Genomic DNA, 23,510 nt, shown 5'->3' on the forward strand with positions numbered 1-23,510 from the left:
CTTAGAGCGCTAGGACTACCGAGATACCTAGAAGACTAGCTATAAGCATAAGTACGCTACGAGGAGCTACTAGATAGGCTAGACGACGATAAGCCGGCATTAACCGGTATCTTAAGGCCGGCGGTAGTAGAGGGTATTAACGACCCTAAGTAAGGTAGAAGAGGCATAGAAGGAAGGAGGTTATTTTTACGAGAGGGTATATACCGGCGTCTTACGGGGGGGTGATATAACGGATCGTATTATATATGTCGGCACGTGCCTACCAACTATACGTAACCTATATAGGGTTTTTAACCCGCTGTAGCGCATATAGCGCAGTCTCTTGTTTTTTCCTCCTTAGCTTTAAAGTCCTCGTCAATCTACAGTCTTTGTAGACGTCTCAATCCTGCGCCAATTGATCGTGCCGTGACAGCAAGCATACGCACCAAGTTGGCGACGTGGCTGGCGGACAAGGGGCTAAGCCACAGGAATCCTCCGGGTGGCTCAGCCCGGGGTCGCACCAAGGGCAGGTCCCGGCTTGACTAACGCATGCGCCACACGTCCAATTGAGGCACCGACGTCGTGACCTCTCAGCTCGTGATCACGACATCAGCTGTGTCTCGCCTCGTCCCGTGGTCCCCCGTATCCTCGCACAGCCATGGCTCTCATATCGCCGCCGCCCTCTCGTTGACCCAGACCTCTTCTTGCGACGTCCGTGATCGTGCCAGGTTCCCATTAACGTCGTCTACGGCAAGCATGCCTTGTAGACTTGTCGTCCTCGGTTGAAAAGCGCCAGACGTCTCCTGGGCATCCGTCGGCAAGTGCCCGTCTTGCACAGGCTAGAGCGACCTGCTGGTCACAACAGAGAGCACCCTTCCTCCCACCAGCGAGCAACTCACCCTAGATCGTGGGCATCACCACCCAGCATGAGCTCGCCCCCCCGCGCCGAAGCCTCTGACGGGCACGACGAGCGGCCGCTGCTCGCGCAGTGGGGCGTCGACGAGGCTCTGCGGCGTTCCATGGAAGATGGCGGCGTCAGAAATGACGAGACGTCGCCTCTCCTCAGCAGCAATGCCTCGAGCGCGGGCCCCCCTGCCAACGGCGCCGCCGCGGCGAAAGCCGTCGACGAGACCCAGACGACTAAGAGCATGTGGTACATGACCATGCTGACCATCAGCGTGGGCGGCCTGCAGATAGCATGGTCCGTCGAGCTGTCCAACGGGTCGCCTTATCTGCTCTCCCTGGGCCTCAGCAAGTCCCTGATGGCCCTGGTCTGGATCGCCGGCCCGATGACGGGCACCCTGGTGGTGCCGTACGTCGGCGTGCTGAGCGACCACAGCAGGCGCCCTTGGGGCAAGCGGCGACCGTACATGGTTGGCGGCTCAGTTGCCACGATACTCGGGCTGCTGTTCCTGGCGTGGGCACGGGAGATTGTGGGAGGCATTTTGAGCATCTTCGGTGCGGATCCCGCTTCCGAAGGGGTCAAGACCGTCATCATCATCGCCGCCGTCGTCGGCATCTATGTGCTGGATATCGCCATCAACACCGTGCAGGCGGCGATCCGCGCTTTCATGGTTGATTGCGCCCCGGCCCATCAGCAGGAGCTCGCCAACGCCATGGCCAGCCGCCTCACCGGCGTGGGCAACATTGTCGGGTTCATTGCCGGATACATCGACCTGCCCGCACATCTGTGGTTCCTGGGCGACACGCAGTTCAAGATCCTCTGCGTAATCGCCTGCGTCGCGCTGGGTGTGTCGATTGCGCTAAGCACGCTGACGATCCACGAGAGAGACCCGCGGGCAGACGGCTCGCCCGCCAAGAAAGCCCCCGGTTTCGTGCCCTTCTTTCTCACAATCTTCAAGTCCATCAAACGACTCCCACCGCAGACCAGACGAGTCTGCCAGGTGCAGTTTTGTGCCTGGGTCGGCTTCTTCCCGCTTCTGTTCTACACATCGTCTTACATCGGAGATATCTATATACAGCCTTATCTCGAGCAGAACCCCCACATGACTCCTGAGGAACTCGACAAGCTGTACGAGAAGGCGACGCGGGTTGGGACCTTTGCTCTTCTTATCAACGCCATTGTTAGCCTCTCTACGAACGTGTTTCTGCCGTTCTTCATCGCCCCGACCTTTGATAGCCAACCAGTCAGCGCAACCAACGCCCCGGGTCATGGAACAGGGATGACGACGACGATGACGACGACGGTAGATTCCGAAGGTCGTGGGCGCCCATGGCTGGAACGTCTCCGAATCCCAGGGTTCACGCTGAAGCGGGCATGGCTCGGCTCGCTGGCACTCTTCGCTGGGGCCATGTTTTGCACGCTCTTCGTCCGCTCCGTCAGAGGCGCCACAGCTCTCATCGGCTTGGCGGGTGTTACGTGGGCTATGGCTCTTTGGGCTCCATGGGCCATCATCAGCGCAGAGATAAGTCGGCAGAACGCCATTAATAGGGCGAAGAAGCTTCAAGATATGTCTTGCCAAGCCGACGTCCCGAGTACAAGCCTTCCTTCCTTGAACGGCGAATTGAGCCATGGAGCGAGCCCGGGAGCACATGTGGACGAAGAAGAAGACGAGGAAGAGACGGACCGCACCGGCGTGATTCTGGGGATCCACAACATGGCCATTGCCGTGCCCCAGATTATCGCGACGGTAGGATCCAGCATCATCTTCAAATTCCTGCAGAAGCCGCGCGGGACGCCTGGTGACCGCAGCATGGCCGTGGTCATGGCGCTCGGCGGGGGTTTCGTGTTGCTGTCGTGCTTCTTTGCCGTCAGCGTGAGGGATCGCCCCCCTGAGCTGCCGGAGGAGGTGGTGGTTGAGGAGCAGCTCGAGGCGCCCGGGGGCGAGGCTTCAAGTCACTAGAGGTTCATCACCGACATAAGAGAAGCAGTTGACATCTTTGTGACGGCCTTTCAAACTTTCCAGGTGTCGGCAAGCACAAACGAGCTTGGATGACATGGCATGAGCACCACTTGGCTTGTCGGGCAGCTACAGCGGACTGGACGTGATGGCGTGTTTATACAGGAGACCAGCTTCTTACACAACTGACGAGAAGAGGATTTAGGGCACCGCATAATGTTGATCTCTGCATGAATTTTGGAGGGGCTGGAGCGTGCTACACTAGAACTGCTTTGCCATATACGCGCAGAGTGTCGATGAATGTATAAGTGCCTGATAATACCAACGGAAGTGTCCAACCATTCCCGCGGCGGGCATGGCCGACCCGTACCCATCGTGTTCCCAATCGCGCGTCTTCATCCATACCATCTCATGCGCCTCGTTGGCGTTGATGTCTGCCTTGGACCCTGCCATGTCGACTCCAAGCGGGCGACGGGCCTGTGCGCTTCCGACTTGCATTCTGGTGGCCAGCATGAGACAACAAAGACGTGGCCCCTCGAGACGACCCGTGCTCAGCGTCGTCCTCGTCTTCAAATCGCCTTTCCCCTTGGCCCAGCGGCTGGCGCGCACAAGCCCATCACGTATACGTACGTACGTACGTACGCACGTACGAGACTGGGCTGGGCTGGGCTGGGCCTACCGAGGAGTCGCGGTGGTGGCGGCGCCGCATGGGCCGAGGTTGGTCCTCGTCTCTCCCGGGATGGGGGCGCCCTTGGAGTCGTACGCGGTCACGCCGGCCCAATAGAAGCACCACGACGAGGACCCGTCGCAGTAGGTGAAGTCGCAGGCGACGGGGAGGGAGACGGAGGGCGTGACAGCGGCAGCGGCGACGGCAGCAGCAGCGGCAGAGGGGTCCCGGGGCGAGAGCGTCTTGGTGGGCGTGCCGCCTCGGGCGACGGGCTCGTGTCGACGGGCGGCTTCCTCGGGCAGGACGGCGGCCGAGGAGAGGCCGGCCAGGAGGAGCACGAGGGCGGTCCGCGTCGATGGAACCGGCGACATGGTGGCGGCGGGTGGTGGGGCCTACGTGGGTGTATAAAGAAGGGACAGGGTTGCCGACTTGGATATACTCGCTAGAATGATGGACGGATAGATAACCTGGGGGCGGACGGCGGACGGAGGGGGGAAGGGAAGAGAGTGGCGTGTGCGGGCGGAGATGGTTTCTCTAGGATAGGTTTCCGCGATGTCAAGGCGACTTGGCGGCGGCGGCGGCGGTAAGCGTTGCGACTTTTTCGGGTCTCCCTTTTTGGTTCTTCTTCTCCTATATGGGAAGCGTTCCTTACGCACGAAGGACGGAGAGAGAGCAGATTGCAGGCGGTTTGCAGTCAAGGAAGCGGCGAAGCGGTAGTAACAGCAGTAGCAGCAAGAGAGAGGAAGAGAGAGGGAGAGGGAGGGAGAAAAGTGACAGAGCGGGAAGGAAAGCGCGGCGGCGGATTAAAGGGGAAGAGGACGGGAGGGCAGCGGGTAGGTAGCCCGCCAACGTTCTTTTTATATCCATGTATCACGATGAACACGGACGGGGCGGACCGACTCGACGCATCACTGCAGGTCCAGCCAAGGGGGGGGGGGGGGGACGCGGATGACGCCCGGCCGTCTGCTACGCACAAGCCCGCTCACTTGGGTGATGAGGATCACGACATATATGTGTGTGTGAGTGTGTGAGCGTGAGTGTGTGCGTATGTATGTGTGTGTGCGACGATGCGACCGTGCCGCGAAAGCACGGCAAGGTGCAGGACGGCACAGCAAAAGCACAGCACAGCACAGCACAGCCCGCGGCGCGACGCGGCAACGTGCCTCACCGCTTGGGGATGTATGTATGTATGTACTGTATGTATGGAGGGACGGAAGGATGAGTGAATGGATGGTCGGAGCCGCTCGGTGAGCTAGGTGGGAGCTTGGAACTTGGGAAAAAGGGGGGATTGATGGGGTGATTGTTACATGACGGACAGACGACAGGCAGTCAGGCAGTTGGTCTCTTATACAAGCGCGGACGCGGCGCAGCTTCATGGCCATTTGCAGTTCGCATGCGCGCATGTCATGTAGAGGAACGAATCAGCCTCAATGGGAGACGAAGCGGACGACCACGACCTACGTACTTGGTACCTCGCCGAGATTGACTTATCTTTCTTGACGTGTCTCCAAGTACGGCCATGTCGGGCTGTCATGGCGCAGACGGCGGACACGAGCTCGCTTCCCTCGGCGACGACTCCTGCTCCGCCCAGGGTGCTGCCGTGTAAGCATCACAGGAATATATATATAGTATATGGGTACGAAGGTAGTAGTAGTAGTCGCTGTGGGCTGAGCTGCAGAGCCGGTCTGGTGGTCGGTCATGGGTTGGGTGGGCATCACGAAGAGGCTCACCGAACCAGGGGGACGACGGGCCGGGCGCCGATGCCGAGCCGGCCGCGGAACCACCAACGCGGCTGATGATGATGATGATCTGATGCTCAAAGACGACTTGTGTGACCGGTGGTGACGATACTAGAGGGGCAGGTTACATTCAGCTTATTTCTCGGCTTGCGGCTCCCCGATTCGCTGCCATCACGAAGCATTGACAGGGACACCTTTGTGCAAAACGCATGCGTGCCGGGGCGTCGGCCTGCACGCCGACAAGAGTCGTGCGTCTCTGCATGCGACAAAGTGGATGGGATGTATGTGTGGATGGAGCAACGAACGGAAGGATAGGAGAATGGAGGATGGAGGGCTGACGCGAGGATGATTGCAGATGCGCATGGGAGCATGGACGCATGAGCAGTCATCGGCGTCGCTCGTAATTTGTTGGTCTCGACGTCTATCATCGCAGGCAATCAAGAGCCGCGCCTCCGTCGGCCGTGGTTTGCCATGTCGTCGCACAGCAGTGGAAAAGCTGCTGCTGCTGCTGCTGTTGCTGCTGCATCTGCATGTGCATCTTGCGTCTGATGCCCTTGTCAATACTACGTACGAAGTAAGTTACACGCAGTAATTACCAGCACGCACATCGTTGTACGACCGGGAGACAAACGATCCGCGCATGCGACGTGACTTCGGGTTTCCCCTTTGATGATGGTGAGCTCACAACGGGAACAGTACAAGGCTGACTCGCGCTCTGCCAGCCAGGGAATATGCGTGAGACATACCAGAACACGAGACTGCCTTGGCAGCGTGTCCATTGCATCCCCCCTCTCCCTAAGAAGGAGCCATACCCGCGTGCCTTGTTCTTTCTACCTGATCCTTTCCTCTGCGTCCCCTCCTCCAGCATCCAGCACCGGAGCCGAGCGAGCGAGCAAGCCCGCAGGGCAGGGGAAGACCGTTCCCTCATCCCTGCAGCATCAGCTTGAGGCCGGCGCGGACCCAGATGGCCAGCAAGAGGCCGGTCGAGGCCATGTAGACGAGGGAGCGAACGGGCGCGAGCCTGCGATTGGCGCCGAGGTGGACGTAGGCCACGACGTAGGCGAGGCGGGCGACGAGGTAGCCGACGGAGAGGGCGCTGATCTCGGGGGCGGCGACGCCAGCGACGTTTGCGGCGACAACGCCGCTGGCAAAGAGGCCGAGGTTCTCGAAGCCGTTTTGCGAGGCGCCCTCGGCGCGGATGATGCGCTGCCTCAGCTGTGCGTGCGTGTGTTAGAGACAGAGACACGCACAACTAGAGTGACGGGGGGAGGGGGCGGGGGAACAGCGCACCGTCTTGTCGAGCGACTCGTCCTTGGCCACGTTTGGCAGAAAGAAGCGCGGGTTGCTAATGTCGTACGTCTTGCCGGCCGAGGAGATGGCGTAGGCGTGCGGCGCGAGGCACGTCGCGATGAAGACGATGGGGATCTGTCGATGCGGTTGTGAGCTTCCTTTGTCGGCGGCGCTCTCTGCGCCGGGGGGGGGGTTGAGCCGGGCGCGCGTACCGTGAACAGGGAGACGTTCTTGGAGGCGTCGAGGCCGAGTGTAGAACTCATGATGGATGGCGAGTGTTGTGTTGTCGCCTGTGTATTTTGTGAGCGAGCTTCGATTCGGCGGTCGGGTAGGAGGAGCAAGAGAAGGTATGATGCGTGATTGCAGGTTTGAAGTTGGTCTGGGCGTTGGAAGGAGCCAGCTGTAGCTACTTTGTACGTACCTGCCTTGTTTACTCAATGCATGTACTTTCGGGCCATGAGAGCAAGAGAGGTAGGTACTAAACCTACGTAATACGTTACTGGTAGTACATATACCAAGTACGTAGTCTGTCTCAGTAACACATGGGGGGCCGGCACCTCTCCTTCCTGATCCATGATCTCATCGTGGGTTTTTCTTCGGGAGTACGTACTGCTGCTGCTGCAACGCCCAACCAACCGACGGCCTTGCCAACGCCCCGGCGCCAACATGAACCAACTGCTCGCTCGCACGAGCTCCGTTCGACTTGCAAGCAAAGAAAGTTCCAGACTCTGCCCTCGATGCTCCGTTTGCATCGAATCTGTCAATTGCGAGATCAAAAGACGTCGTCGACGCCTCGCTTGGCGATGGTCATACGTTCGCGGTTACGTTTGGAATCAATCACCCCCGGCGCCATGTCCTCCTGGTGATGACGACAGGCGCACACGCATTTGTTGGGGGTCGGCAAAGCCCGACGTAGCGCCCGCATGGCTTCTTGGCGTCCCCCCCCCTTCTCTCCCCCGTGCCTGGCGATCACCATGGTGGCGGCTGATGAGGCTTGCATGCAGGGACCCGGATCGCGCAGAAAGAGCGTCGAGCGGTTTAGCATCGCCGAGAATGGTGAGAGCCAGGACCTGCCTACCCGTCAAGGGTCATCCCTACAAGAGCCAGTGACGAGACGAAAACGACTCGGGCTCATGCTGGACGTCGCATCAACGTCTCCGGCCCCCCCCCCCAGCAGCAGTGGAATGGGCCGACCAGCTCTGAGCATCGTGTGATTGTCACGGGAGGCGCGAGCTTCCGATGCCACGTGCCTCTGCTACGGCTCTTCTTGAAAAAAAATTCTGGCAAGCGAGTCTGTCTTTGACCCGTTGTTGGAGCTGATTCGTCCCTCATCATGCTGGGATATTACGTAGAGCTCGCGCTGCTTGAAGATGCCCGCGAGTCTCTGTGGTTCATCTGGAGCCCTTTCAGACTGACTCCCCTTTCTGTGTAAGTCCTAGGGGGAGGATCATGAGGAAGAAAAGCGTAAGAAGTAGAGACGTTTCATCACATTCATGACCAGAGGAGAGGCACAGTTCGTCGACTAAAAGCATGTGCTTATATACCAGGTCCACGCCAAAGAAGGAGAAACACCATCTCGTGTGTTGTATCCGCCATCTAGGCGCATCTCTGCAGCAGCTCCCCTAGTATAACGTCAAACAACCACCGCAGCGCCCCCTCCATGTCCGCGTCCACCGGCCCACGCACCATGGCTTCAACGCCCTCCCTCCGCAGCCGCTCCTCCGCGAACCGCCCCTCCACGTCTCCGCCCTCAAACATCCACGCGTGCACCCTCGCGTAGTTGGGCCAAACGACCTCGTCCACGTACCCCGGCGGGTCGGCCCAGAAGCCCTCCCACCGAGCGCACATGTACGCGTCCCGCCGCCGCCGGCGCGCCGCCACCCTGGCGCGCGACGCCCGCACGAAGCACCGGACGTCGAGCAGGGGTGCTATGGCGGCGGCCATGCTGGGGACGCCGTACAGGATGAAGCCCTCGACGATGCAGACGCGCGGGGTTGGCTTCACCGTCGTCGTCGTCGTCGTCGTCGTCGTCGTCGTTGCGGGCAGAGACGAGCGTAGCGTGTGTGCGAGCTGGGAGACGACGGCCGGCGGCACCGTGCAACCGTCGAGGAATTCTTGGTCTTGACGGCCGTGACGGCTCGTCAGGTCAGGCTGCGGACACGTGGGTTATCGTTAATTTCTTATGTCAACAGACAAATACTCCTGGGCAGGGCAGGCAGAGTGTGGTGAGGCGACGAGAGCCCCCACGTACGTACGGGCAGAGATGCATGCGCGCGAACATACGACAGCGCATCCGCCAAGGCCGGCACGTCGATGGCCTCGGCGCAGTCCCAGTCGACGAAGCCGTTTCTGCGCGGCAGCCTGTGTGTGTGTGGGTGAATCTGGTGAGTAAGTCTGTCGTGACTCCTGCAAGGGGTCGGTCGGGAGTGGGCGGGTGCTGCGGTACCGTCCCCCCTTTTCAATGCTGAGGTAGTAGAGAGTAACAGGGCGGACGTCCAAGACAATGGAGCCTCACTCACTGCGACGCTGGCTTGTAAAAGTCATCCTCGTGCAGGACGAGGCACCGGGGGGAGAAGACGTCGCGGAGGAGGCGCGCGAGCGTCGACTTGCCGCTGCAGGAGCAGCCCGAGAGGCCCACGATGAGTGTGGTTTGCCCGCCGCCGCTTGCCGCCATGATTGTAATATGTACGCACGAAGTAGAGGGTGGTTGATAGATAGGGGGGGCTGCGTGCGTTTAGTAGGGAACGAACGAAACTGGTGATGCGCCGTCGATGCTTCACTGCTTCCCAATGCTCATGAGATTTTAGACTTCGTGGCTGGGCCCGAGACACACAGGCAGCGTGTGACAGGACGGCTAGACCTGTTGCCCCCCACAATAAGCTCACAGGACGTTTAACGTCCGCTACAGCTGTGTCTCGAGCTCAGTGCCGAAGGAATTCACGTACTACTTGCGCCATGCCTGTATATAAAAAACACCAAAATCATCGACTCCCTCCCCTACAAGTCTTTCCACCCTGAGCGCGAAGGCTCCATATCCTGGGAGGACGACGAGTGCGACGCTCGCCCGGCGGCGGCGTCGTCGAGCGTCTTGCCATATTTGCTTGCCTCCTCCCCGGCGACGAGGCCGTAGACGACGCACTCGAGCAGCGACGAACCGCCCAGCCGGTTGTCGCCGTGGATGCCGCCCGTGATCTCACCCGCGGCCCACAGCCCCTTGACCGGCCGGGCCGCGGGCGCGCTCAGCGATGATGCCAGGACGCGGCTCTGCTCGTCGATGACGGCGCCGCCCATAGTGAAGTGCACCACGGGCGTGACCCGCCCGACGTACACGTCGGCCTCGTCGACGACGCCGTCCTCCCAGCGGAGCGTCCAGTGCCCAAATGCCGTCCTGCCGAAGCTGTCATCGTTCTGGCCCGCGACGATGCCCGCGTATTCCCTGAGCGTCTCCCGCGTCGTCTCATCAAGCTCCTTGACCTTGCGCTTGGACATGAGGCCCTTGCTCAGGTAAAAGTTGACGTTGGTCTTTGTGCGGGCAAAGGCCCCCGGGTCAAGCAGCAGCTGCACATCCCACTGCCTCGGCGCGACACTCCCGTTTGTCCCCGTCGACTCACGGTGCAAGGGAAGCTTCATGATGATGTCGCTGACATGTTCGCGCGTACCCATCTCGTTGACGAACCGCCGTCCCTCGTGCAGTAGGATGCCCCCCTCGCCGCGGAGCATCTCCGCCGCGAGAATCTTACCCCCCTCGTTGGGCTTCGCCGGATCGATGAAGCCCGTGGGATGGATCTGCACGCCCTCCATGTCGACCAGCTCGGCCCCCACCGCCGTCAAGAGACCATGCATCCCGGGTCGCGGGCTGTTAGTGCTCGGGCACCCAGCGAGGTCGGGCCTGTACCGCGCGAGAAGGCCGTCGGCGTCGCCCGCGAAGCCGCCCGTTGCGAAGACGACGGGCCCGTGGAGCCGCGTCATCTCGCCCCAGTGCGCGACCTCGACGCCCGTGACGGTGGCGGTGCCATCCTCGCCGTCGACCCGGGGGGAGGTCAGGAGCTGGGTGACCTCGTGCTCCGTGCGCAGCTGGAACCTCATGTCTCGCTTCAGGGAATCTAGCATGGCTTTAACGATGGACCAGCCGGGCGGGGTGCCTCCGCCGCCGCGGTGCGTCCGCGCCACCGAGTGCCCGCCCATCAGCGACACTACGCTCAGGTCGACGCCGATGTCATTGACGAGGAAATCGATGGCGGCGGCGGAGCGGTTGGTCAGCTGCGCTATCAAGGCCTCCCGTCGGGGCCTCTCCGCCGAGCGCATGCGCGAGCCGGCGCTGCGGACCGTGTCGTCGTAGAAGAAAGTGTCGTGCACGGAGTCCGACTGATAGACGGTCGGGGCGCCGTTGATTCCCGAAGACGCCTTGATGCTGTTACCACCGGCCGCGGCGGCTCGCTCGAGGAGGATGACGGGCGAGCCGGCACGGAGGGCGGCGAAGGAGGCCGTCAGGCCGGCGAGGCCCGCGCCCACCACGATGACGGGATTCTGCATCGTGGTCTTCGAACAGGGGCCCGTGTCGATGGCGGCGGTTCGGTGCGTTCGGATCTGATGAGACGATGACGAATTGTTGGTGGTGGCGGCGGCGACGGACGGCAGCAATGACGACGGTTGTCGTGATGAAGCCGCGTTCAGAGTGTTGCTCGAGTGCCGGGACATTGGGCGTAGCGACCGCAAGCTCGACATTCTTTGTACACAGGGGAATTCATGTTGGCTTTGAGCGGGAGGCCATGTAATGTATCTGCCGTGGCCATCACCTGATGGACGGCGTAATGGCTGGCATGAAATGGCATGATGCTGGAGGCGCTGCCCAAGGTCGAAGTCGACGGGGGGCGTGGCCGTAATGAGCCAGGTGGGGTGTGCCAGCCGAGCATCTCCATCCGATCAGATCTACCAAGTACGTACCGATCGACGTATCTCGTCGAGAACAGGTACCTAAACTACGAAGTACCGCAAGGTCTGAGGAGGAGGCCATTCACTACGAAGCACCTCAAACCACATAAGAATCAATCACCTTCATCTGGCCTCGCCACGCGTCCAGCCTCGCTATCGCCATTTCCACGAAGCATACCGCCAGAGGCTGAGCGTCTTCCCCGTTCTGGCCTGCCGCGAGGATCAGCTCGAGAAATTCGGTCGACCCGATGACCGAAACCCCTAATTTTCCCGGATTTTCTGGATGGACGTTCCTTACGTGGCAGACTCGAGTGGTGGTTTTCACAACGTCAATGTCGACTGTATCATTGTGACTAATTTGCTTGGATGAGTGAGCTACAGGACCAGCTCGGTCGGCGTGGTTACCAGGCCAGGCCGGGGCGGCCGCATGATGGAGTGAGTGTACACTTGTAGCCCTCTGGTCTCAGCAACCTTTCGCACGCTGGCCAACCTGACAGAAGCCTCCTCATCTCACCATGACGACATGTCAGCTGCTTGAGTGTTGCACGCAAGAATTGCGTTGGCAATGGTTCGTCGCGCCGCCCTGCGGGCTGGTCAGTCGTTGCGTTGGAATGCGTGAATGAATCCGTGAGCCTCCATGCGGTGTATTGTGCACACGTAGTACCGTTCCCCTGTTCAGGCTCGAGACAAGAGCCTGAGACAACTTTTGTGAAGAGGGAAAGAAGAAGAGATAAGACATGTGGTACATAATGGGTCAGACGCAGACGCAGCTCCTGCGGTGCGACCGCAAAACGACCAACCGTAGCTTCGGGTATATCCATTTTGAGTAAGAAGACAAGGAAGAGGACCGCACCGCGTTGAAGGGTAGTCGCTGAGGCGCCGAGCAAGGAAGCCACCCATCTCGTCACCGTTGTTGCGGCCATCGCCTGCAGCGCAGCGCGGCATGGCTCCACCATCCGGTCACAGTCTTATCACCAATCAATGCTTTACACAAGTCTCAAGAGTGCAGCTGCAGACGTATCTTTTTTGTTCTGGAGTGCATTGTATATACAAGGGTATGCCACCCATGGCTGGAGGCGAACCTCACGTAATGCCCTATGTTCGCATAAAATCGTCGGCCCCTGGGGGCAAAGAAACGAAAAATGACCAACAAGCTGAGACTAAACGCCCTGTATCCTGCACTCTCGTGCTTCATAAACCTCTCTAAAACGTTGTCGAGCATGCCAAAGGGAATGCCACGGTAGAAGTCCTCCACTGGGTATCTCTTGCGGACCACAGCCGCCTTTACCATCAAGCACATACGGGGCGTGCTACAAAGCCGAGAACACAGTCAAAATCAACTGTGATTTGGCGATTTTCGACTGAAGGCAGCCCTGTTAAGCCGTCCAGGGCTTTGCAACATAGATGCCCTCCGCGTTGAAGCCGCCAAGGTTAGCCCCGTGGGGAGGCGTTGATGCAACATGGCTTGGGGGAGCGACTTCGCTCGAGGGTGTTTTCTCAGGCGGGTTTGGCACCCATTGAGTTGCATATTTGGTGACGGTGACCTTGGCGACGTATTCGTTGGTTGTTGGGACTTGCTCCAGAGCGTAGGTTGGGGCAGGTGCGTTCGAGCTCGGGACTGGCGGGGACTGCTTCCGTCGGGTCGAAACAGCTCGAGACGCGGCCGGAATATATGGCGTCGGGGTAGACACAACCAGGCTGGAGCTGGGTACAAGTATGGTTGAGCTTGGGACAGGTATGGTTGCCGTCGGCGTTGCCCGGGTCGTCGTATTGCCCTGGCCCGGGTTGCCGCGCGACGCGCCCAGCTGGTAGACCTTGACCGAATTGACCTCCCAGAAGGCGTCCTTGAAGTCGGCCGGGTTGTTGGACACATAGTCTTTGCACGAGTACGACTTGGCGGTGCACTCGGCGTTGGCCCCCCATACCTGGGGGTGTCCGGCCCAGTCGCCGCAGAAGGTGGTGTCGAAGACGATGTTGTTCTTGGTGAAGTGAGAGTCAATGTTGCAGCCCAGGCCGCCGGCGAAGCGGGCCAAGGGGTGGCTCCAGGAGTCAGGGTTGGGTTGGCCCGATGTGATGTCCTGGGGAATGCGGCCGCGGGGGAAGAACCAAACGGCGATGTGATCTGACGTCCACTCAGTGGCATAAACGCCACCCTTGATGTCGTTGAAGCCGTCTCCGTAATTCTGATTGTCGGTTGTCCTTTGTTGGCAGCCGCCGCTGGCGGTGCCTGAGCCACAGTTACCCGACTCAAGCAGCGTCGAGGCGAGGGTGCCGACGTTGGACATGACGCAGCCAGGAGACGTGTGGAGCGTCACGGCGTTTTGCGTTTGGGTGTTGACACCCTCGATGATGTCGATTTCCCCAGAAGACGGCCAGTCGGGGCCAAACATCCAATAGGCAGGCCAGACGCCGCAGATGGAGCCGGGCATGTGGGCGATGTCGGCAATGAAGAGACCCTTGGTGAAGGACTGCTTCGACGTGATACGCACCGACTTGCGGCCATTGGCTGGGTTGACACTGGTGTGGTCGACGCCCATGTAAACGCTGCCGTTACCCTGGCCGGCCCGAATGAGACCGGCTTGTTGCGCGGTGGCCTGGTCGACGTACTCGACGAAGCCGCGCGTGGGATCCGGTCCATTGTGGAAGTCGAACGAGTTGAAGAAGTTGGATTGGTCGAAGGAGACCTGGAGATTGTACGAGAATCGGGTCTGGGCGGCGTCAGCTGAAGCAAGCAGCGCGCCAGCGGCGAGGTGAGTCGTGGAGAAACGCATGATGATGATGTGACGAAGTTGTCTAATTTTCCTTGGAAGTCGAGCCTCGAGTCAATGTCCTCTGGGAGGAAGAATGAGAAGGTTTGTCAGTGACGAAGTCGAAAATGCCTGCCCGTGAATCGCTGAGTGAGCCGGTCACTACAGCAATGAGGTAGATGAATGAAGGTGGCCGTCTGCGTCAAGCAGTGGTGTGAAGGGGCTAGCCCGTCAAAAAAAAAAAGTCCAATTCAAGTCAAATGAAGGGTCGTCAAAAGACTGAAGAGCGCAACGAAGCAGACGTCGTCGTCAGAACGAGAGAGAGAGATGAACGGACGTGCTGTTCAAATCAAGGAAGGAGCGACTTGATGGTAAATTCACGACGAAAATTGGGAAGGTCCGGCCGGCAGCGGTGTAAGACGAGAAGGAAGGAAGTTATGAAGGAAGGAGGCTTTTCGAGAAAGGCAACAGGAATGAGAGATTCAACTGCTCGGGCAGATGGCGGCGTGTTTCTTATGGACAATGGCGAGGCAGTGCAAGTGCCGTATTGTGTGCTCTACTCAATAGAGTTGGCCGGAGAAAGAGTGTCGAACGAAAGGAACGGGTACTGAGGCGTGAGAGACGATGGATCTCAATTCACGGTTGAAGCCAGCCAGCTGCCGAAGGAGACGGACGGCAGTCAACGACGCCAGGTCTGGTGAAAGGAAAGACAAAGGCGCCGTACGGGGCGAGGCGGGCAGTCAGAAGTGCAGAGCAGGACAGACACGAGGCCGCCGTCGATAAGGGGGAGGGAGCGAGGATGGCTAAATACAGCCTCTCTTCACACACGCACGCACACACACACACGCGAGTGTCAGTCTGTGTGCGCAGAGATATATACAGTACCACAACCCCGGCAGCCACCTCGTGGAGCAGGATGCCATGACCCATCCAACGATTGACTGGCGCGCTTTCTGCTTTGGTGCATCCGCCGTACCCGTGCTCCATGTACGCGCAACGCACAAGCACGTCTTTGCCCGTATCCTTCGTGCTCCGTAGTGGTAAGTAGTAGTAGGAATGGCAGATACGATGGGGTCCGGCCCTTGCGTGTGTAAGTTTACCTAGTAGTTGGGTGTGTGTGGTTCTGCTGCGCGCGCCTGGGGACCGAACGACGTCGTCCAGCCCTGGCCTGGCCTGGGCTGCCCCTGGGAACTCTGAGACACGCCGTGTCGTTTGCAGGCAGGCCAATGAGAGCCCGCGGCGGGGATGGCTTGCACAGCTGGACTGCTGGCAGGCGGGCGCCCTGTGCCTGGCGGTTGGCGCTGGGACCCCTGGCGCTACGGGGCCCTTGGGGGCACCATACGCACTGGGACCCAACGCCAGCTGGAGCGCATGCCCGGGCCAGTGGAGCCGACTCGAACATCCAGGGCAGCCGCCGCCCGGGGGGGCAATCACGCCCCAGTATGGATACTTTTGTCCTGGAATTTGACATTCATGGGCCTTGGCTCCGTCGCGTTGCAGCAGCGCAGTCTGCAGGGGAGCACCGACCCCGCTGTAAAGGCTCATGGCCGCCACCCAGTTGGTCCCCGGGGCGTGACGGAGCGTTTCAGCGTCGCCCGCTTGCTGATGAGAGGCGGGCACCTCACTGGAACCTACCCGACCTAACTTGGGACTCGGCCGGGCCCAGCCAGCCAGCCCCTGACGAGGACTCAGCCCAGCTCCCACGAACGGAGCCCGCTGCCGACCTTGTTACAATATACGGGCCGCTAATGCCAGTGTGGTCGGCAGCGCGCCGCGATGAAACACGGCCAGCTCGTTTATCCCGGACTGATCTGCTCTTTGCGTAGGTAGTATTACCGCGCACATCAGACGGTCTGCTTGGGCGCGAGGTTTCTTCTCGGCTGCTGCACAGGCGATCGTCGGCCACCGCGTTTCGAGGACGACACGACACGTTGGTGATGAGGACGGGTTCGGGAGGGGGCCAAGTCATGTGTTGGAACATGAGGAAAGGCCAATATTCCTGCTTGAGACTGCCCTGCATGGCATGCAAGCGCATCACCAACAACATTGCCCGTGCAGTTTGCCCTCTCCCATCACCGCCATCATCACCACCATCATCGGCTCCTCAGGGGCAGCAGAGAGGTCCATGTCCACGCGTGCCAAGGACGCCCGCCTTGTCGCACGGCCAGAGGTATCCACCCATTATTACCCGAGGCCGACCTCGAGCTCTCTTATCCTATCCTCGCCTATCCTATCCGTCCATCCACGCAATCTCCATCCAACCCAGCACCTCGGGCCTCGGGCCCCTGGCAGCAAGCCACACACACACGCGCACACACACACACACACAGACGATCGATCCCCTTGACGTGGCCCGCCGCCCCATCAGCCTCCGCCAACGAGCCAGCCCGAGCGAGCCTCACTCACCGCGTCTTCTGTTACTGCCGATCGGTGCGCGCACCCAACGCGATGCAACACAAGGCACGTAGCGCAAAGCAAAGCATCGCAGGGAAGCCCAGCGCGCCAAAGTTAAAGCCAAAGCCAAAGCCAAAGCACATTGAGCATCCCCACGGGCGATGACCGCGACGCGCGGCAGCACTTGGCCAACGTCGTCGTTCCCTTGGCCCCCCCGCCCCTTTGTGCAGTGTTGCTGGTATTTTAACCGCCCGAGGCGACGCTCGCCCGTGGATAGCAGGGCTGCTATCCAACCAACTATCAAAGCCGCACATAAACTGCGTCGCTCAAGGTATCAATCAAGGTAGCCTAGGCTGCTTTTATGCCCTTGAGCTACGACGTACAAGTACTTCGTACGCGCCACTCGACGCGCGCGCATATGTACACCGATACTAATCGTCGACACCCGCACACGCGCAACACACAGAGTCACAGATTTACAGCTACTGCTCAAAGTTACCACTGCTATTTCCACTACTACCCACTTCACAACGAGGTCAGCAGAAGAGGCGCCCACGAGGCAATTCTGGCCCCCGGTCCCCGGTCCCCGGCCCCCCCCCGCCTCCTCCCCCCCGTCCGAGGTGGTATCAAGCGAGTCGCTTGCCAGGCCTGAGCGCCGATCTTGCCAGGCTGCCATGGCAGTTTGCGTTGCATCCATTCCAGCGCGAAGGTTGGCGGGCCAGTATCCCTCGACACCAACGTTGGCACCCTCGGCTTCACCATTGACAAAGAGAGAGACAGAGAGTCAACTTTCCGCTCCGAAGCGGAAGAGGCTCGCCTCATCGCCCCTCCTTGCCCTCCTACAAAGGTGTCTCATTCCCTCAGCCAAGCAAGGACGTTGTCGTTCTGAAACATGGCTCGTGACCTACTCATCCGCCGACCTGCGAGATGTCACTCGTGCCTGCTTCTCTGCGTTTCGCCTTTGGGTTGAATTACTCATGCCCACCCTCTCTTGTAGTATGAGAACCTCCTAACCGCTCGTTTCTTAACAAAAAAAAAACCCCTACGCCCCGGCCCTCACCAAAGGGGCTCTACAAAGTAAAACGATCCGCGAGTCGGACGCCACCAAGGAAACAAATTTGGCCCTTTTGAGGGTTTCCAGACAGGCCATCAACCGAAATTGCTCCCCAGCTTTGCCATCACGCATATATCTCTGGGACTTCCGTGTGGCACCGTGGCCAGGCACGATGGACATCGACCCAAGATACGTCGTGTGCATGGTTCTCCATCCCCCATCATTAATCACGTCGTGCATGGTTCTCCGTCCCCCTCATCAATCAACTCTCCCGTGTGGGGGACCCATCAACTGTGGACCTGTCGCAATCTACCCGCTACTCGTTCGCACACTGGCTCGACATATGCTTGATGAGCAGTTCGCCCAGCCCGCTTGGCACCCGTGCCTGTTCAATTTCCGCTTCGGGCCGGCCATCGATTCGGGATCCGGGGTGCGCCCGGGGCTATTTTGCATCGTCAAATCTGCGGTTTCCGTGCGCCCCCCCCCCCCCAAACAAGGCCGTTATTAATCACCGACAACCGCCGTCTGGAATGGATCTCTTGAATCGGTCGTCAACGACCATCTATTCCAGTACTAGTCCAACAAACCTCAAATCGTACATGCAGCTGATTGAGAAATAATGATATAGACAGTAGAATGTGATCCCCCAAGCAAGAAACGAGGTCGCTCCCCTTCCATCTACAAATCGCACAACGCCATTGGTAGGCCACGTCGGTGGCCGTAATGCATCATGGTCGCCCAAAGGGCTAACCACTATCATAGTCCTTCTCACCATGCTAGACTTCCCTTTCGCTTACCCCAATCCCTGTTTTGATAGTCCGTGCATGTCCTCGGAATCTCCATGTCGGTCGTAAGGCGCGGCTCCAAAGTCCCGCGAGCTCCGACTCGGACGTTGCTGCGAGGCTTACCAGAGTCTCTCTGTTCTCCCCTCGCTCCCTGTGTGGCTGTACTCGGCGGCCTCACAGCAACCCTCGGGTCGCGGCATGGAGCAAGCATGGCCGCTTCTTTCCTCTCATGCCGTTGCCTCCACTGCTCCATCTCACTGAGCCGTGCCGCAAAAGTTGGGTATTATAACATCTCCGAAACCAAGAAAAAAAATCGCAAGCCTTTCGGGCTCCATCAGCCGAGATCGAAGTTGTCGGCGCACCCCGGAAGACTATATGTCCCGTGCGCAAGTCGCCTGTTGCCAAGTCGGACGAGCAGCGTCGGCGGCACATGACGCACGTAGCCATGTCACGGCCGCCTTTGTGGCATCTTATAACTTGACCCATTTGCCGGTGAGCTTGAACCAGATGACTGCCACCAGATCTTCCTTGAAACGTTCCCACGGATTCCGGTTCAGCCAGTAGCTGTACTGGCGGTAGTGGTACATTTCGCCCCAGCAGTCTCGACCCCATTCGCACCCGGCCATGTTGACGAGGAAGTCGCGGTCTCCCTCGCTGTAATGATATTGGCTGTGGTTTTTGCCGCTGCCATCGCCACAGGCCGCTGGGGGAAAGCTGTTGATGCTGCGCTGGGGCAGGAACGCAGTGTGCTGCCTAATCCACGGCTGCGTCTTGTACAACTGCTCAAATGCGTCTTGTTCCTTGTGCGCCCATTCCATGTGCTTCTGCTCGTACGACACCGGATCCCACCAGACGTCCAGCACGCGCTCGGTCCACGCGCTGCGCCGCATGAAGAAAGAGCCAAGGTTGAAGCCCGAGCAGTCCTGCGACAGCACCATGTTGATGGAGCCGACGTTACCGTCACCAGTGGGACTTAGTGCATCGGGGTCGAGGTACGGATCGGTAAAGGGGTGCGAGATGTTGAGTGGGTTGTATTCGTTGATGTCGCGATAGACGTGCTTGCTTAGATCATCGAAGATGTGATCCTGCAATGAGTAGAAGGGCTCCATGACGATCGTGTTCAGGTCAAGCCACCAAAACCTGGAGACGGGTCAGTTCAACTGGTGCTGCACTGCAAGCAGAGGGGTCGGGGCCAGGAGGATTCCTTACCATTCGGCGTTGGGATACTTTCTCATGGCCGTCCGCATAAAGTCGACCTTCTCCCAGCTCTCACGCCACTCGTGGGCATACTTCTTCCGCGTCTTCATGTCCACGACCTCGAGATCGTAGCCCCATCGGTTCACGTAGTTGCGCTTGTTTCGAACGCTGTCTCTCTCGATGGCCCATTCCCGGGCACCCTTCCACTCCATGACGCCGCCGCCGACGTTGGCGCCCAGAATGATGACGAACTTTTCGCCGCCGCCGCCCCAGGAAGCTCTCCGCCAATGGTATATCAGAGCTTAATTATCGCGTCAGAAAACAGGCCGCTGCGAGGGTGCGTGCCGGGCAAAGATATGAATAGACTGGACTTACGAGAGTGATAAAAGATGTATATGCATAAAAAGGCGACGAATCCAATCAAAAGGCGTATCTTCATCTTCCGTCCCATGCGACCAAAGACGGATATTATCCTTCCGACCAGAGGAATGTTCTGGCCGGGCCATCGACCGCGCCCGAACTTGTCTTTGTCGGCGTAGTGGGAGTCGGCCGTGGGACCGAAACGCGGCAGGCTGCTCGATATGCGACGCATGTGGCGAGAGAAGAAACCCTGATTGTGTGTTGAGAAGGAAGGGTAGCCATTCGGCCCAAGATGTCGCATCTTGGCCGACTCCCACTGCACGGGACCGCCACTGATTGCCGCAGGGCTATTTCTGCCGCTGTTGAGGTTTAGGCCAGGGCTCGACCAGCCGCCACCGGGGACCGGCGACGGGCTGCGAGACAAGGACATAGGAATCGCCGGGGTGCCTGCAGACAAAGGACCAGCACTGTCAGCGAATATATTGGATCAAGCTTTGCCACATGCCTGCAGAACGGAAGACGGAAGCCCATGACAGGCGAGGCTGCGACCGAGCGACGAGGAGAGCTGCAGAGGAGCGAGGTTGCGACGTACCAATGATTGGTGACAGCGGAGCTTGATTGGCTTGCTTGGGGCGTATCTCGAGCAAGTTGCCAGATCGCGCCTCACTCAGCGTATGCGAACCAGCCGATGACCGCCGCCGGTGGTGAGATGGGGCAGGCCGGTCGCTGACGGAGCTCGAAGAGCCGGCGGAGAGCTTGGCGGACGCCAGATTGACTGGTGGGCGAAGTCGCGAGGTCGAAAAGGTGACGGTTCAACACCAATGGCGGCTGGCCGGCTGGAACGGGATGCCGTATCGATCGACCGGAGGGAGGGACGAACGAGATTGCAGTGACGCGGAGTCGGGTGGGCGGATTGGCTAAAGTCGAGGTCGCCGGGGGGGGGGGGTCTTCTTGTCCCGGTTTCGACCTGGGTTGGACAGTCGAGTCGAGTCGAGACGGGACGAGGCGGTCGCGAATGGCGAATGGCGCAAGAATGGCGAACGGGGCGCTGTCGAACCACCAGCGGCTTGGTTGAAGACGGCTATCTGGCCCCTTTGCAGCAAGGGAGGACGCGGTGCCGACTCTTGGGCGCTCACAAGGGAAAAAAAAACGTGGGACGAGTTGGTTCCACGGGTCGCGCACACAGGAACGATTCCCCAGAGAGGCTGGAATGCGCGGGGAGACAGAGGCGCCGAGACGGGGTCCCTCAAGCCACCGGCGGTGAAACGGGGATGAGGCAGGCTCGGATGACGACGAGGCCGGGCCGTTGAGGGTGTCGATGGTTGTTGCTGACGCAAGAAACCCCCCCGATGAGATCTGCGAGGCCACGAGAAATGTGGCTTGGACGTCGATGTACTACAGTTAGCAAAAGGCGCTGCACTGCCTGACAGGGGCGGCGTAATAATTTGGGGCGCTCAATTGTTGGTTGAGGTGAGGTGGCCCGGTGGGGGGGGCCTTGGAAGGCTCGCTCACTCGCTCACTCGGTGGGTTCGGGGTCTCAGCGGGGGCCAGCCCCAGGGCACGGCATTAATCAGAGATAGTAGTACCCGTAGGCCGTACTAAGGCATGCACTGAGCGAGCACCCAAGTTCCTTGCGAATAAATGCCCTTGTCTGGCATCATTCGCACGATGGATGCGTAGGTAGGTAGATACCCAGCCAGGGACAATGCGGCGTGACGGGGTGCATCGGGGTGCCAGATATGATTCCTGTTCATACACGTACCTGGAAAAACAAGTCTACCTTAGTAGTAGGTAGTTCGCGAGGGTTCTGGGCGCCCCGTCATGCAATCCAACCAAGGCGCCAAGCAGGGCGGAGTGGCCGGCGCGGCAGGCCAGCGCTGAACTGTCAATCTTGACCTAAAGTTACTTCCCTTCGAACGGGCGGGTTGTCTCCGGCCGGGACGTTCTCCTGGGCCGGCCCGGTCGTGGCGAGACAAGACGAGACGGTTCCGTCAAGGGGCCGCCGCACAGAGGCCGCAGAGAGGAACGTCCACCACCCGACACGGTAGATGGAAGGGCCCCGTCGTTGTTGGCCAGTGCTCCGCACCGCGTCGTCGCACGGCGCAGGCTGCAGCTCGCGCTAAAGGGGGGGGGTTGACACGGTGCGCTGGAGAGGGGCCGGAGACCGGGAGGCGGCGGGATGGTGCCGTGTGTGGCCCGGGACCAGGCAAGAGGGTGGGAGGAGGGTAGAGGAGGAAGAAGGCGGGCGAAGGGAACGAGCCAAGAAGTAATCGTATGGAACATGGAGGAGGACAAGGATAAGAAGACGAAGAAGAAGAAGAGGCCAGATGGTAAGATGGGCGGCGGACATGGGCTTGGACCTCAGCTCCTGGTGAGGCGCTCATATGCGACTCGCTGGCCTGAGGCGGGCGATAGATAGCGCTCAACTTGGGCATGTTCTTCGCGCCGCAGCCCTGTCAAGTAAATCCTGCCAACCGGGGACCGGCGCTGACGCTCTTCCCTACCACACCCAAGGCTGGGTGCGATATTATTGCAGCCGAACGATAATAGTAGGTTGCGGTGCCTCGTCCGACGCGGCCAAGGGAGAATGGGGACAAGCATGGAGCCTGGAAATTGACAAGAAAAATCCATATGAAGGCCGCCATTCCGTTTCTCCAGAACCCAGCATTCGACGCTCGTTATTGGCCTCGCGGGGACTGGACTGGACTGGACGAACGGCCCCCCTTTACGCTGGATTGCCTGTGCGCTAGTAGTCAAACCTTATGGCAACTCCTCGTTGCATTCATTCCTGCGTCCCGTGGCCAGTGCCGTGCCGACGCATCGCCAACAATGGGCTCGACGGACGGTCGTCCGAAGCACACACCACGCAGGGGCTCGTGGGACCGTCAACCCGGGCGCTCGCTCCCCCCCATGCCGTCGCCCAACAGGCGACCGGCATTGCGGCTGGGGCCCGTTTTCTCGGGCGCGAATGCTGAAGCGCATTTGCGGTGCTGCAAGGCATGTACATAACAGTTGCTAGGTACCTTCGATGATAAACAGGTTTGGAAGTCAATCGATAGTCCACTGACGGGAGGGCCCTCGCCAGGGATCCGCTACTATTGACAGGGACTTGTATGCGACTACTACCTAGTACTTCGTAGTAGATACTGCTAGGCGGGGACAGCCGTCAAAAGCTCTTCAGCGCGCGCACGTTTTTGTCGTTAGCACCGGTAGGTGGCCATGGCGACATGTCCGTCGAGCGTCTCGTATCGTCAAGACGCTCCCGCGCTAGGCGTCTTAGCTGCTTTGGTTGGCGCGTGCCAAGAGCCCGACAGGCAGGCCAGCTAATTTGAGACGGCAAACGAAGAGAATTGCTGGATTCCCTGCGCCGACGGCAGCCAGGGGGAGCAAAAGATTTCCCTCAGCCATGCAGACCACCGGGCTGTCGAGGACTGTAATACGGTACGTACCAAGTTCGTACTTGGCCTCATTGTTCCCATGAAGACGCGAGCCCAGGCTAGCATAC

The 23,510-nt window shown here is 59.6% G+C and overlaps 7 protein-coding genes across 8 annotated transcripts; 1 reads left to right on the plus strand and 6 right to left on the minus strand.

The window, feature by feature from the left end:
- Positions 1-551: 551 nt before the first annotated feature.
- JDV02_001068 (uncharacterized protein) lies at positions 552-3,180 on the plus strand. The gene has a single exon (XM_047981959.1). It carries the CDS (start codon positions 906-908, stop codon positions 2,841-2,843), a length of 1,938 nt encoding a protein of 645 aa, XP_047837920.1. The 5' UTR covers positions 552-905; the 3' UTR covers positions 2,844-3,180.
- JDV02_001069 (uncharacterized protein) lies at positions 3,061-3,878 on the minus strand (the record flags this gene model as incomplete). The annotated part of the gene is made up of 1 exon (XM_047981960.1): positions 3,061-3,878. The coding sequence occupies one exon, from the start codon at positions 3,876-3,878 to the stop codon at positions 3,516-3,518; it is 363 nt and encodes a 120-aa protein (XP_047837921.1). The 3' UTR covers positions 3,061-3,515.
- Positions 3,879-6,130: 2,252 nt separating this feature from the next.
- Positions 6,131-7,631, minus strand: JDV02_001070 (uncharacterized protein). Of its 2 annotated transcripts, XM_047981961.1 has the most exons (4): positions 7,147-7,631; positions 6,749-6,942; positions 6,537-6,671; positions 6,131-6,461 (listed from the first exon to the last, which is right to left on the minus strand). In XM_047981961.1, exons 1-4 carry the CDS (start codon positions 7,286-7,288, stop codon positions 6,171-6,173), a joined length of 762 nt encoding a protein of 253 aa, XP_047837922.1. In that variant the 5' UTR covers positions 7,289-7,631; the 3' UTR covers positions 6,131-6,170. The 2 variants fall into 2 exon arrangements, with proteins under 2 accessions (XP_047837922.1, XP_047837923.1); XM_047981962.1 differs by having other exon boundaries at positions 6,749-7,631.
- Positions 7,632-8,011: 380 nt separating this feature from the next.
- On the minus strand, positions 8,012-9,257 carry NRK1_1 (ribosylnicotinamide kinase). Its single transcript, XM_047981963.1, has 3 exons — positions 9,056-9,257; positions 8,792-8,897; positions 8,012-8,687 (listed from the first exon to the last, which is right to left on the minus strand). Exons 1-3 carry the CDS (start codon positions 9,208-9,210, stop codon positions 8,133-8,135), a joined length of 816 nt encoding a protein of 271 aa, XP_047837924.1. The 5' UTR covers positions 9,211-9,257; the 3' UTR covers positions 8,012-8,132.
- A 113-nt stretch (positions 9,258-9,370) lies between these two features.
- JDV02_001073 (uncharacterized protein) lies at positions 9,371-11,335 on the minus strand. The gene is made up of 2 exons (XM_047981964.1): positions 9,482-11,335; positions 9,371-9,396 (listed from the first exon to the last, which is right to left on the minus strand). Exon 1 carries the CDS (start codon positions 11,259-11,261, stop codon positions 9,534-9,536), a length of 1,728 nt encoding a protein of 575 aa, XP_047837925.1. The 5' UTR covers positions 11,262-11,335; the 3' UTR covers positions 9,371-9,396; positions 9,482-9,533.
- A 1,143-nt stretch (positions 11,336-12,478) lies between these two features.
- On the minus strand, positions 12,479-15,041 carry JDV02_001074 (uncharacterized protein). Its single transcript, XM_047981965.1, has one exon. The coding sequence runs from the start codon at positions 14,237-14,239 to the stop codon at positions 12,845-12,847; it is 1,395 nt and encodes a 464-aa protein (XP_047837926.1). The 5' UTR covers positions 14,240-15,041; the 3' UTR covers positions 12,479-12,844.
- Positions 15,042-18,918: 3,877 nt separating this feature from the next.
- On the minus strand, positions 18,919-20,435 carry MNN10 (alpha-1,6-mannosyltransferase; the record flags this gene model as incomplete). Its single annotated transcript, XM_047981966.1, has 3 exons — positions 18,919-19,588; positions 19,658-19,946; positions 20,021-20,435. The coding sequence occupies 3 exons, from the start codon at positions 20,433-20,435 to the stop codon at positions 18,919-18,921; spliced, it is 1,374 nt and encodes a 457-aa protein (XP_047837927.1).
- Positions 20,436-23,510: the final 3,075 nt, after the last annotated feature.

The sequence above is a fragment of the Purpureocillium takamizusanense genome, chromosome 1 (assembly GCF_022605165.1).
Source record: "Purpureocillium takamizusanense chromosome 1, complete sequence".
Classification (NCBI taxonomy): domain Eukaryota; kingdom Fungi; phylum Ascomycota; class Sordariomycetes; order Hypocreales; family Ophiocordycipitaceae; genus Purpureocillium; species Purpureocillium takamizusanense.

Excerpts from the sequence above, each read along its gene's own strand:
- JDV02_001073 (XM_047981964.1), bottom strand. The coding sequence starts at position 11,261 with ATGTCGAGCTTGCGGTCGCTACGCCCAATGTCCCGGCACTCGAGCAAC.
- JDV02_001068 (XM_047981959.1), top strand. The coding sequence starts at position 906 with ATGAGCTCGCCCCCCCGCGCCGAAGCCTCTGACGGGCACGACGAGCGG.
- JDV02_001070 (XM_047981961.1), bottom strand. The coding sequence starts at position 7,288 with ATGCAAACGGAGCATCGAGGGCAGAGTCTGGAACTTTCTTTGCTTGCA. Across the intron at positions 6,943-7,146 it reads TGGGCGTTGCAGCAGCAGCA|CTACAGCTGGCTCCTTCCAA; the intron begins GTACGTACTCCC and ends CGTACAAAGTAG. Across the intron at positions 6,462-6,536 it reads ACGAGTCGCTCGACAAGACG|CTGAGGCAGCGCATCATCCG; the intron begins GTGCGCTGTTCC and ends ACGCACGCACAG.
- JDV02_001074 (XM_047981965.1), bottom strand. The coding sequence starts at position 14,239 with ATGCGTTTCTCCACGACTCACCTCGCCGCTGGCGCGCTGCTTGCTTCA.
- NRK1_1 (XM_047981963.1), bottom strand. The coding sequence starts at position 9,210 with ATGGCGGCAAGCGGCGGCGGGCAAACCACACTCATCGTGGGCCTCTCG. Across the intron at positions 8,898-9,055 it reads TTTTACAAGCCAGCGTCGCA|GCTGCCGCGCAGAAACGGCT; the intron begins GTGAGTGAGGCT and ends ACACACACACAG. Across the intron at positions 8,688-8,791 it reads GCGCGCATGCATCTCTGCCC|CCTGACCTGACGAGCCGTCA; the intron begins GTACGTACGTGG and ends ACGTGTCCGCAG.